The sequence below is a fragment of the Simochromis diagramma genome, unplaced genomic scaffold (genome assembly GCF_900408965.1).
Source record: "Simochromis diagramma unplaced genomic scaffold, fSimDia1.1 OVJJ01000150.1, whole genome shotgun sequence".
Lineage (NCBI taxonomy): Eukaryota > Metazoa > Chordata > Actinopteri > Cichliformes > Cichlidae > Simochromis > Simochromis diagramma.
The window spans coordinates 792,239-805,300 of record NW_024387083.1 but is presented as its reverse complement, the minus strand read 5'-3'; the positions used below and the strand labels follow the sequence as shown (position 1 = coordinate 805,300).

The 13,062-nt window shown below is 43.1% G+C and overlaps 2 protein-coding genes across 12 annotated transcripts in view; one reads left to right on the top strand and one right to left on the bottom strand.

The window, feature by feature from the left end:
• LOC120742600 (RNA binding protein fox-1 homolog 2-like) overlaps window positions 1-5,731 on the top strand; it is a 52,524-nt gene extending 46,793 nt beyond the window's left edge. For 9 of the 11 annotated variants that reach the window (XM_040046020.1, XM_040046009.1, XM_040046012.1 and 6 more), the window contains 2 exons: window positions 134-209; window positions 2,237-5,731. In XM_040046020.1, coding sequence (XP_039901954.1) covers window positions 134-209; window positions 2,237-2,281 — 121 coding nt within the window. In that variant the 3' untranslated portion in view covers window positions 2,282-5,731. Of the gene's footprint in view, window positions 1-133; window positions 216-1,481; window positions 1,566-2,236 lie in introns of those variants that run through there. The other 2 variants (XM_040046011.1, XM_040046018.1) reach the window with 2 other exon arrangements.
• A 2,543-nt stretch (window positions 5,732-8,274) lies between these two features.
• LOC120742602 (retinoic acid-induced protein 3) lies at window positions 8,275-13,062 on the bottom strand. The gene is made up of 4 exons (XM_040046021.1): window positions 12,482-13,062; window positions 10,614-11,827; window positions 9,618-9,673; window positions 8,275-9,475 (listed from the first exon to the last, which is right to left on the bottom strand). The coding sequence occupies exons 2-4, from the start codon at window positions 11,695-11,697 to the stop codon at window positions 9,386-9,388; spliced, it is 1,230 nt and encodes a 409-aa protein (XP_039901955.1). The 5' UTR covers window positions 11,698-11,827; window positions 12,482-13,062; the 3' UTR covers window positions 8,275-9,385.

Sequence of the window (13,062 nt, the reverse complement as noted above, 5' to 3'; positions counted from 1 at the left end):
CAAAATTAGGCCGCCTGCTAGGGTTCAAAGGGAGACTAGAAAGGAAGCTCTCCAAAACAGGACAACAGCAAAGTTCATAGTTGCCAGACTTATTTTGACCTTGTTAAGTAATCTCTTGTGTTTTTGTTCCCAGTTATGGCCGGGTGTACACTACAGATCCATACCATGCTTTAGCTCCGGCGGCTGCTGCTTACGGAGTGGGAGCCATGGTGAGTAAACGGACACAAGCTCTACAACATAAGTAGAACAGTAGGGAGGGAATAATGGAATAAGTGGGTGTGCGACACATTATGTTCAGTTTAGTTCAGTTTTGTTTATGTAGCACCAGCTCATAACAATCTATTGATGAGGTGACTGTTGGAACGAAGAACTCCCTGTTTAAAGGAAGTGGAGGGAGCGTGAAGTCAGTCAGCCAGCAGTCTGAGCCTACAGCAGTATGACCCTGATGGTTCAGGGTCACCTGATCCACCATGGCTGAAAGTTTGAAGACTAATCTTAACAAGAGTCTACCAACTCCAAAATAGGAGCTGGTTCAGCAGCAGAGGGGCCTGAAAGCTGAAGCTTTGCCTCAAATTCTACTTTTAGAAACTCTAGAAACACCAAGTTAGCCTGCAGCATGAAGGTCATGTGGTGTACTGGGAAAATGTGATAGTATATGGCGTTATTTTTGTGCCACTATTCTGAGCGCACGTAAAAAAAAAAGTTTGCAGGTGCAAGTGTTGCATTTTGAGGAGAAATTTATTTTAAGCGAAGAAAAGCTGAATTTGAGTGAACAAAATTCATTGCTGCGTGCAAAAGATGCATTTCAGTGTTTGCTATTATCCACACACACACACACACACACACACACACACACACACACACACACACACACAATAGCAGCTCCTCTTGCTCAGTTTTTGTATTTGCGCTCGCTCGCAATGTGTTGCTCGCGCTCTCAACATTTCTGCCCGTGCGCGTTCAACTCTTTCTGAACACTGTTATATTTGTGCCACAAAAACCAGCCAATCACAGACTTGGATGCAAAAATATCTGATTGGCTGTTCTGGTCTCCAATCAGCTCGAAATGACGAAATGCAATATCCCAGAATGCATTTTGTCCAAAACTCAGGCAGTGGCGGAGGAACACAAAGTGGCGGAGTTTGAAATATTACTCTTTCTGGGTCACAAAATAAACTTTAAAGATATTTTCATGTGAGAATGTTGCTGTGTAAACTTCTAATATCTGCTCGATTTATCAAGACATATTTGCTCTAAACGTTTTCAGAGATGCCTGAGTTTTGGACGAAATACAATAAATTTCTCCTCAAAATGCAACACTTGCACCTGCAAACTTTTTTTTTTTACGTGCGCTCAGAATAGTGGCACAAAAATAACGCCATAATAGTATGATGTCTTTAAAATAAGATGGGTCCTGACTGTTAAAGACTTTGTGTGTCAGGAGAAGGACAAATATTATGTGCCTTTTCTTGTCACTGCAGTGTTTTGGATCAACTGAAGGGTTTTGGATAAGATAACGAAGTTATCACGATGCAGTGATTCTGAGATATTTGACAAACATCTGTGTAAGTGAACAAGAAAAACTCTTGGGGAAAAAATGAGGAGTTAGATATTTAATCTGCACGTTGTGGCGTCATTGTGGACTTTTCTTTTTTTTTTTAATAAAAATTTTGCAATTCAATTTATTAGCTATTTCACTTTGTGAGTTTGATAAAAGCCTCCATGAGGAAGCTAGAATCAGGGACTCTGAGGTGTGATTGGTTGGGAGAATCATCAGCTGTATTTTTTAAATAAAATATTTTGATATTTGAAACCAGCTATAAAATGTGTTGCCCCCCCATCAAGACCATAAATGGGTTTTATTTTTAAAGAGAGCATCAAAATGTGTAAGTGTTGACAGTGACATATTGTAGTTTTGATGATAGCATTGTGTGTTTTTTTTTTTTTTGACCGTGTTAATCATGAATTGAAAATCCTACGTCGTGACCTCACTCGACTTTTTTCTCGTCCATCTTTTTGCAAGATGTTGCGCCGCATTTATGTCACTGAATTTTTCTGAAGAACAAATAAATGGAGGCGTTTGCGGTCTTGGGTGAATTCTAGTTCAGTCAGTACGTTTCTTGTAAGCGGTGTAATAGCAGCTTTTTATAGATGCATTCAGCACCTTTTTTCTTCTTCTTAAATTATGTGTATATCTCTACTTTCATGACTCTGTTGTCCCTTCTGTGTCTTTCAGGCCAGTTTATACCGGGCGGGATACAGTAGGTTTGCTCCTTACTAAAACCACAAATCACATCCAAGGAATTTCACTTTGGTCCAAAACCCTTTTTCAGGCTCTTTGCTTGGCAGGAGCTCCCCTACATTTTTTTCTGCAGGCAGATTATAGCAACAACCCCTTTTATTATTTTCTTTTCCCTTTTTTTGTCTTGTGGCGAGAGAAGTCATTGCCACATCATCAACTGAAACTCAGTTCCTGTACTTTTGTGTCCGTCACTGACATGGAAAAGATGACAAAAACCCCCAAAACAAAAAAACTGCCAGGAGTGTATCCCTTGTATAAAGAGCTGGAGCAACAGGACACAGTTTGGGATGCTTTTTTGTTAGATTTGTTTTTGTTTTTTTTAAGAAAAAACACTACAGGACCTGGAAGGAGACAGACTGCTGTTGTTCCTATGACATCCTGCACACTACAAAATCTTTTTTTTTTTTTAAATTTTTTTGTCCCTAAAAATATCCAGACTTCCAGTTTATCCACTGCCCTGTCAGACCTAACCACACACACACTCTTACATTAAACACCAAGTATAGATTCCTCTACACTTTCCTTTAGTGTCAGACTTCACTAAATGATACTAGAAAAAGGTACTTCTGTTTTTAAACACTACGTTGACATAGAGCTGCTCCCCCCTACATCCTTCTGATGTTAGTATCATGTAATACTGAAAAAAAAAAAGAATCAAATGCAGAGGATGTAGGAGCTATTCTTGTTTTTGCCACGCTGGAACATCCAACTTTCAGCTGGAGGAAACTTCTGACAGAAACCACTTTTTTTGTTCTCTTAATAACTTCGAACTTATATGGCATGTCTTTTGGGGGGGGGTCATTTTTCTAACGTTTAAAACGTCCTGGCCAAATGTAAAAGGAAACACAAAGACACTGTTTAAAAAAGACAAGGAAAAAAAGGTCTTTTTTTTTTCTGCAGTACCTCGTTTGTTTTGCCTGCCGCAGACGTGTCATCATGTCGGAAAAAACAAACAAAAAACACCACGTGGCTCAGTGATTTTGAGTTTTTGTCCTTAATGCTCGCCTGCACATACTCCAGTCATTACTGCAAGTGCAACTCCAACATGGAGACATCACGACCGTCTTTTTAAAGGCCTCGTCCTCAAGTCTGCTTCTTCCAAAAGGAGAAATAAAGGACTCGTTTCTATCTCCTAAACCGTCAGACGTTCCTGCCGATCACATCAAAAAGATCCACAGGACACGAGTGGAACTAGCTTCAGCACCCGCACCACCCGCGTTGGGAAACAAATAACCTGTCAGTCGAACGGACGCCGATCCCCCCTGGCCGTCGTTCGGGAAATGGTGTGTGATCTCGACTCGGCAGAGCAGAGAGAGTGCAGGGAAGCACAGAGACGGGATTCATTATCGGTTTTGTTTCTATTTATATGCAGTGTTTTCACTAGGTTTTCACATCATTATGTAACTCTTAGGCCCCTCATCATGCTCTCTGGGATGGTTCACTCTGAATACTTTCAAAGCTTTCCTGGTGCACCTGAAGGCACAGCAGGACCTGTATGTGTTGCATCTGCATTTACTCTCACGTGGTTGTTGTCGTTATTGCTATTATTTGCCTTTTTTTCAGTTCCAAAGATTTTCAGAGGAAAGCACATTTCTTTTTTTTGTGTGTCCTTGTGTATTTTGTTTTTATTTTTGTGTTTTTCTGCCTTTATTCTTTAGCTGTAATTTTTATTTTTTTTAATGTGTGGGTTGAAGCTGTACAGCGTCGTAGCAGCACCCCTGGGAAATGTCATAAAAGCAATGTCTGCAAGACAGGGAATACACCTTTAATCCAGCCTGCAGAATATAATGACACTGCTGGGTTTAATTTGGTCTTAAGTGTCATTTATTAGCTTTTCTTTTTTCTTTTTTTCTTTTTTTTGCACTAACACATGAGCACACAGTGCAGATGCAGAGGTGTTTGCTGCAGACAAGGGAAATCAGAGCAGATGGAGTCATGAGGGATGCACGGAGAGGCAGGTAGACCGAGAGGATATTTCAAAGTGCATTTTCCTGAAGGGCCAAATTAAAAAGTAAATTAGGAGGGGAGGGTGGGGGGCGGCACGATGTCAAAAGGGGTCCAGAGGCCCAGCAGTGTTCACCTTTTTTTTGAACAATGAAACAATGTGTGGGCGGTCAGTGAAGGGACTTTGTGGCAGTGTTGGTGAAGGTGAGAAGCTGAGCCATTAATCATCAGCTGACAGAATCACAGCGTCCCCCACTGTCTCTCCCTCTCACTCTGCTCCTTTCTTTGGGGGGAAGGCGGGGTAGTACAGTGCAAGGACAGGGTGGGTGGGGGGAGTATTTTGTTTTTGTATGATTGTGAAACTGTGTGCAGTGGGTCCAATGAGTATTTTTGATGAGCATTACCTCCTTGTTTTTTTTGTTTTTCTTATTATTCCTTACAAGTATTACCACAAGTGTTGCTATGCATGCATGCTTTTTGCGAGAGAGGAAGGGTGTCGAGTCTTTCTTTTCTTTTTTGTGCATGAACTCAAATCGCAGTGCTGGAGGAGGAAGACGAGGTGGGGAGTACACAGCGGGGGGAGTAAGAAAGAGAGAGAACCTGGGATGATGTGTGATGCGGGGTGACAGCAGTGACGGCTGCTCTCGGTTCAGGCCCTGCACAGTGTCTGGATTGTGGGGGAGGGTTGGGGGGGGGGGGCAGTCCAGTCCAGTCCACTTCAGTCCACCTGGGTTATCTATGCTCTCTGCTGTGTGGTCCTCATGGTAATCACCTGTCTGTCCCCCCTGTGGGTTTTTTTTTTTTTTTTTTTTTTTTTTTTAGATTAAAACCCTTAAAATGTTAAGAGTAACAGCATTAGTCCACCCCGGTGAAAAGCTTCTGCGCAGAGCCGTGTTAGTGTTGTTATTATGAACCTGCCCACAGAGATGCTCATTTAGAAAGCTCTCCGCCTCGCTCATCCAGCTGGCAACAAGCTGCAGTCACGGCGCCGTTGTTGAGCAGCGACCGCGGCGCAGCTGCTTTCGCTCGCTTTTTTTTGGTTTGTTTGTTTGTTTGTTGTTGTTGTTTTTGGTTTTTTGCCTCCTCTAATTGGGAGTTAATCTTATTTTGAAAAGCTGCGAAGTAACCGCACAGGTGCGCTCGAGGAACACGGACTGAAAACAAAAGTCATCCTCAGCTGCTGGCTGCCGATGCCCCCCACCCCACACCCCGACTCCCTGCACTGCACTCAAGAAGTCAGCCCAGTGGGAGTTTTTGTACAGCAGTTTAATAAATGGGTTTAAATTGCATGTGAAGTTTTTTTCCCTTTCCTCCTCCCTGTCACATGCTCTCAAAGGCTCATTTATCCAAGTGATTTTTTTTTAAAAATTAAGTAAGTGACTTGTATTTTCTCACAATGTTTTATTTTGCCATTCTTGTGTCTGCCTTCTGTTTATTCTCTTCATCATTATTGAATGTATATAATAATAAACTGTTTGGTTTTTATACCCGTCTTTGATTTGTTATTAGCTTTTCTGGCCTTTAGTGTCGCAGGCCCTCACACTCATACCTGCCTCTCGCTCCGTAAACGATCACCCAGTTCTGCTCCCACATGACCTCCAGTAAATTTAGTGTATTTAATGAAACTAAGCAAATCCTGAGTAATTTCCGAGCTGCAGTTCCTTAAAGCGCACAGAGGTGGGTTGGAAACTGGAGATGCTTGCTGTGCATTATTTCTGAAGTGCAGGAGAAAGCTGCGTGAAGCTGAGGGTTGAAAACACATTTAAGCTCTGTTTAAAAACTGCAACCGAATCAACTTTACATCCACTCTGCATCACAATCTGAAGCCAGGAACTTTTTCTTCCCCAAACATCCAAATTTGAGAATTGCATATAGTACTGTGCAAAAGTTTTGAGCTGTCCTTCATTCCTTTTTTTTTTTTTTTTTTTTTAAATATTTTGCTAGGAAATTCAAAATAGGTGCAGTGACTTGTGAAAACATACATGTAACTACAGTCTATAAGGCAAAAACAGAGTTTGTACGATTCTAACAAGCTTGAAAGTCGATATTTGGTGTGACCACCTTTATTCAACACTTTCTTGTCATTTCTTTAAGTAGTCTTCAGGAATAGTTCTCCAGGCTTCTGGAAGGATATTCAAAGGTCGTCTTGGGATGTTGGCTTTGTTCTGTTCTCTGTCAACATGAGCCCACACTGCTTCAGTAATGTTGAGGTCCGGGCTCTGGGGGAGGCCAATCCATGACTGACGGTGCTCCACTGTGTTTTTCTCTATCCAGGTCTGCTTTTACTGCATTGGCAGTCTGTTTGGGTTCATTGTCGTGCTTTAAAATGAAGCCGTTGCCAATCAGACATTTTGATCTAAATCTCGTGGCACTTTTCTGCATCCACAGTTTCCTTCAGCTTTGATAAGCTCCAACACCACTGGCTGAAATGCAACCCAACCATGTCAGAGCCACGGCCGGCTGTAGACACTCTGTTATACATTCGTCCTGACGACCTCTCTGCATATAAACAATTTGGACCAGTGATGTCAAATTTGGATCCATCACTCCATCAGACCAGTTGCCACTGATTTCCAGTCAGGTTCTTGTGTATTTTGGCGACCTCAGCTTTTTCTCCCTCGTTTCACAAACAGCAGACTGATCAACTGAAGGGCTAGATGCATCTCTCAGGTCCTGCATCATGTCTGGATCTTTTTTCATATGTCTCAAGGACCTGACTTTCACATACTGCTCATCTGGCGTATATATTTTTACAAGCCTTGCCACTTCTTTGGTCCTCCACTTGTCCATTTTTAAGGACACTGTTATCTATGTTATCTATTTTTCATAGATTCAACTAAACAAGTTCTGTTTTTTAAAAGGACTGAGCTGAGAATGAGTGAAGAAGGCAGGCATTGTCTAAGGAAACACTTTGAAGGATCCTCAGAAATTGAAGGCACTCACTGACTCCCTTTTCTTGATGCAGTGACCCTCTTACCTCACAGTTATCAGGAGGTGATAGAGCACATTCTCAGATAGGGTTCTGGATTTGTTGAGCTGGCAGCCATTATGCTATTTCCTTCCCATGATTGTGTCAGTCTTATCATTTTCTTTGCAGTGTTTGTCTAAAGTGAAGTTATCCAATCAGGAGCGAGCTTGCTTTAAATAGAACAAAACCCTATACCAAGCAGAGATAAGGGAGTTTCTCATTAGACATGAGAAGTTGGGGAGTCAACTGAATGCTGCAATATTTAGATAACAAGCTTCCAAAGAATCCCTGCTCAGACAGTCCAGAAACGTGGCCTCCTCTGTGGGGCGCGAGCCGGGTGATTGATGGAGGCGCCACATGCCCACCGTTTAACGCAGCTCAGCGGTGCTACGTTGCAGTTAACTCTTGACTTTTCTTTTCTTTTTGTTTTTACTCCTCCAGACCAAATTTACTGTGTGATAAGCTCTTCCACCACCTCCAAACTTGCTCATCACTGCCAAGGGGGAAACAAACTGGAACAATCTTTAATTGCATCTAGAGTTAATGGCCGTAAATGGGTTGGATGTGGCAGGAAACCTCATATCCCTGCTAATTGCACTAATGCACAAGAGGCCAATTGCCAATTTGATGGCATGCTCTCGCTGAGTAATTGAAGTTGGGCTAATTGGAAGAATAGGCAGAAGCCTGACAGAGGAGGAGGTGTGTGAGAGATTGCATCTTTTGAAGTGGGGGACTGACCTTTTGTGGATGGCAAATCACTACAGGCCATCGGAGGGAGGAAGGGAGGGGGCAAGAAAATAAATGGCACACTGAATCATCTTCTCTCCCGTGTATTACAGAGGGACGAATTTCTTATTGCACATTCTGCCTCTTGTAAATGAAACCGTGACTATGATAGTTGCTACTAAAAAGGTTTTACATCTACCTAGTCATCTACTATGACTTGTTACGACGTTGCCCCCTGGTGGCTGCTCCCTGTACACAAGTGTTTGTTTACTGCAAGGAGGCATTCAAATTATTAAGTGGACATAAAAAAAAACTGAGCTCTGACAGAATGAAATCCTTTATGTAGAAGTCTTTTTTTTTATTGAGCACATTATGCAAGCATTTGTAAAATAAAGGTTACACTTTATAATAAGTGACTAAGAGCGTAATTCTCCTGTAATTGAATGGACTTTTAGTGCATTTTTTTTTAAAAGTTACAGTGTAATTACATTTAGTTACAAATACTTAGAGGTAGGCACACTAGAATAAGGTGAGAACAAGTTGGGTTTTTACAGAAAAAAACAAAAATCACATGTCATAAACACACTGTAGTTTTCAGCACAGGCTGTATTATGGAGTGGATTAATCTTGCTTTTCTTGCCTGTTTATTTAATATTCATTATGTTGATTTGCAGGATGGATGTTCTGTTATTCAACTGTGCTATTCCTGTGTGCCTACCTTTAAGTATTTGTAGGTAAATATAATTACGTTATAATAAAGTATTGACATTCCGTTTAATCACAGAGGAATTACGCACTTGGCCTCAGGCCGTATTCTAAAGTGTTACGGGGTAAAAAAAGATGCCTATGTTGTATCTTTCTACATCACTCCAGTTGTTTTGCAGAAACGTGTAACTGTGACGTAACTTTGAATATGAAGATGCTGATCAGTGATGGCACGAGCCCTCCCACAGCGCTGACGGATCTCCTGTCCTATCTCCTCCTGTCTTGTCTCATTTCGTCTGATCCCACCTTCCTTTCCTTTCTCACCTCGTTCTCTCTTCTCGTTCCTCTCAGTTGTCCTCTCGCTCCTTCGTGGATGTCTCTGCTCAGCAGTTTGGCACCTTCAAAGCGACACTTTCACGCCTCCTGTCACCTCAGGGCTATTATCTGCCATCTCCGAGTAGCAACACACACACCGTGACTGAGACGCCCCACTGTTGAGAATTCGCCCCGTGGATTTGCCAGAACAAAGCTGGACTATCTGAACCCGTCCAGCCTCGATGATGAAACTCAAGCAGATGAGTCATGCTGCTGAGCCTGCTCTCTTTGGGGGCGACATATGATTTTAAATCCTACTAACACACTTAAAACACCATTTCTTATAATACTAAAAATATTTACATTTTGCACATTAAAGTACAAATTAGGCCATGAGGTGTGTAAGGCCTTATTCAGATAAGGTTTTATTCACGTCCATAATATTCATCGTAGGGTTCATTGTAGTTGGTGGTCTGAGGGCGAGGAATGGTGTAATCTTTGTCGGTGTCGATTTCCTGAAACACAAAACATCGCTGCAATTAATACCCTCGATAAAGTCCAATTAATCCTACAATATAGCTCAGTCACGTAGTTAAAAGGTCACACTGTTGAATGTTGGACCAGCAGGAGTCGGATGGTTTATCCTTCAGTACTCACCGTCATGGAGAATCCCGACTCGTAGGGCGATCGCAGCGATTGCTCAGCTCTCCGGCCTGAAGGGAGACGCGTTACACAGTCAGCTAATTATATACATTATATGCGTTCATCGTAAAGGCGCACAGTGAGAGCTGAGCTGACAGATAGCAGGAGTCATTTTCTAAGGTTGGGTTCATTTTTACCTCATGTTTGAGGAAAGCCATTTGGCTAATGTGTCCTTATTGATCATAGTTAGTCTATTCTGTTTTTTTCCTGGTTTTGCGCCTTTAAAATGAGAATGAAACAACATCCTTTATGGATCTGTGGTGCACGCAAACTTTAGATAGATGATGTAGATTTGGCTCCTAATCTAAGGAGTCGTAGTAAACTAATGAGGAAGTAATAAGGAACCAGTGAGATTTTGATTAGGACACATCACGTTACTTAAGGAGACATAATGAAGTACTTACACCTAACACTAAGTAATGAGTAATGCTAACTGGTGCAGTTGATTTTGAATGAGTAGTTCCTGCTTCGTGGCCCTTTGTGTTTGGATCAGAGGAAGCCTGATGAGGAGTGCAAAAAAGTGGGGCATTAAATTGATTAAAAAGAAATAATCATTGCCGATTAGAGTGGATCCCAGGTGGTCTTTTATTAAATAATCATCATATCCTATAAAGTCCTGAGAGTAATAGGCTTGTACTGATGAACATCTTTTAAACTTTCAGGTCGATCCTGAATTCTTCCGTACACGTGACTTAGTATAAATCCTTAAATGCGAAAATTCTAGTTTACCAGCTCTATTGTACATATGTGAATATTTACTGGTATTTTTAGGTCTTTGTCAAAGAAAATGAGATATCTCTTGGATTGCTAGTCAACCAGGTGTGGTTAGGAATGCGGTGAGGATTTAAATAGTCAATTTCAAAAGATAATTTCAATAATCATATTATCTTTATGTCCCAAATCATCTAACTGTAAGTCACACTTTTTTTAATCAACACAACAGCATCTCACCTCTCTTGTTCTCCAAGTCATTCTCAAAACTTCCGTTGTCTCTCCCCTCCTTCTGGCTTCCTAGTCCTGGCATATCAGCATTGGGGCTGGTCCATCCTGCAAAGCTCAAAGGGAGATCCTTGGACTTCACCTCCCCATTGCAGAAGAAGGCGACCTGGGACAACCCATGCCCAATCAGTAACACCCAGCCATTTGCTACCAAGGCAATGCTAATTACTGGGTCATCCCAATTTGGCCGACGGCCCAGCTCCGGGTTCCCCTTGGTGAACATAGTGATCCACACCACCCAGATGCAGGCAGAGAGAAGCAGTGTGACGAAGACCAGCCCACTGTGCAGCTTCCCTTGCTGGTTGATGGGTCCTGTGTAGCTGTAGCTGTAAGTGCAATAATTGCGGCACAGGAGGTGCAGGGAAAGAATCAAGCTGATAGCCAGTAAGCACAGGACGTAGATCAGTAGCATGACGAATTCCCCCTGGCTGTACTCGCAGCGCTTGTTATCCCGGACCAACACGATGATCAGCCACTCTGTGGCAATGATAACTTGCACAGTGAAGAGCCCCAGAGCCACAGCAGGCTCTCCCCAGCCTCGAGCTGCTGCAAAGCCCAACAGAGCAAGGCAGCGAGCCAGCAGGCAGGAGAAGGCCAGCGAGAAGAGCACGCCAAAGAGGAACAGCCTAGTGGGGCATGTCTGCGGGGTGAGACTGATGATGAAAGAGAAGGTGATGCCAAAGATCCCCGCTGTGGCCAACAGGAACAGGGACATGGAGGCCACCATGCCTCCGATGTTGCTTTTTCGATAATGGCGGGATGAGATGCAGACACACAGGGACCAGATCAGCAGGGTTAAGAGGAGCCCTATACTTAGCAGGAAGCCCGCAGTGGCCAGGGTCTCCAGCACAATCCCCCATGCTGCCCGGCGGTCACACAGATACCTGTACATGGGATGCAGCCCATTGCCGCAGCCTCGGACTCCGATCAGGGATGTAACATTTGAGGAAACAGGTTGTGGTGGTGGTTGTGGTGGTGGTTGTGGTACTGGTTGAGGTGCTGTTGGCTGACTGGCACAGACAGGTGAGAGGGGCATAAAAGAGGAACAGGAGGGGAGAAAGGGATTTCAGGTTCTTGGATGAAAGGGCCATATTCATTATAGTAATCCACACGAGGATTCGGTCCTCCTTTGTTTAACCGTCCTTTGATGTGGCAGGTCTTTAATCCTGAAACAAAAAAGAGTAAAATACATTTCACGCATGTTTGACTGCAAAACTGTCAGTCGGGAGGAGAAGTTTGTCCGAAACGCATTAAAAGTCTGCAAATCAAGCATGGCGAAATGGAAGCTAATATGACAGAGGTCACAGCATGGAAGAGACAAAAGGAAGAAGAGGTTTGACAGTAGCTCGTGTGAAGAGCACAGGAGGAGAAGGGAGTGTATAAACATGCCAGAACAAAGCAGGGAAATGAATGAGCCGTTGCAAAGCTTGGAGGAAAAACCAGCTGCAACATGGAGGCGAGGCCGGGACAGAAAAGGAGACGTAGCGAGCGCCGTCACACAACACGATTGCCGGTTATAACCAGTTAAGATTAGAGGTGAGAGACAGTCAGATAGTCACTTGTGATAGCTGAGGAGCACTTCCCGCATTACACAGTGGAGTCTTTGTTCCAGCACCAGAGATTTAAATATGACCTTTTTGGCAGTTTTAGCACAGGATAAAAAGGCCTCGGGTCCTCAACTTTGCCCCATCACTTGCTCACAGGGGGTTACAGAGGTTTTTTACCAATTCCAAACATTATTTTGATGTCTATTATTAGACATCAAATCAAAATATAAATAGATTCACAAGCCTGACCCAACCTTTATCGAATACGCTTACCTTTTATCCTCTGGGATGCAAGTATAAGCAGATCCACCTCCTCTGAATTACACTCAACTAGTCTCAGTCTGACGTTCAAGCTGCGGTAAACTCTTGTTGATGTTCTGCACCTCTTATCTTGATGATGTGCTCATTTCTCTGCCAGCAAGAGAAATGAGCACAAGGGAGAAGAGGGGGAAAAAAGGACGAGGTCCAAAAGCACCACCAGAGAGGATTGTTTTCAACTTGCTTAGAAGGTTGGAAACCTGTACCTCCACAAATTCGTGGCTTTTAGATCCCTCCCGTCTGCTGTGCTTCGCTGCGTCCCTCCCTGTGATTAAGGTGGGGCTCCCGCACACCTGGAAGCGATGAGAAGTCACACCTCCCAGATTTATGAATCTCATTTCCCATAAGAATTTGCATCCCGTCTGTTGATAATGTGGTCATGTGTTTCACCTGAGGTGCAGGGTCACAGCTCAGCAGAAGTAAGAATCAAGGGCGTTAGGGCGAGCCCGCCTGACTCATCCCACCATCACCTGGATACAGAACAGGAGCAGCAGTCTCCTTGGTTACTAGTAAATCACAGCCATAACACTTGAAAT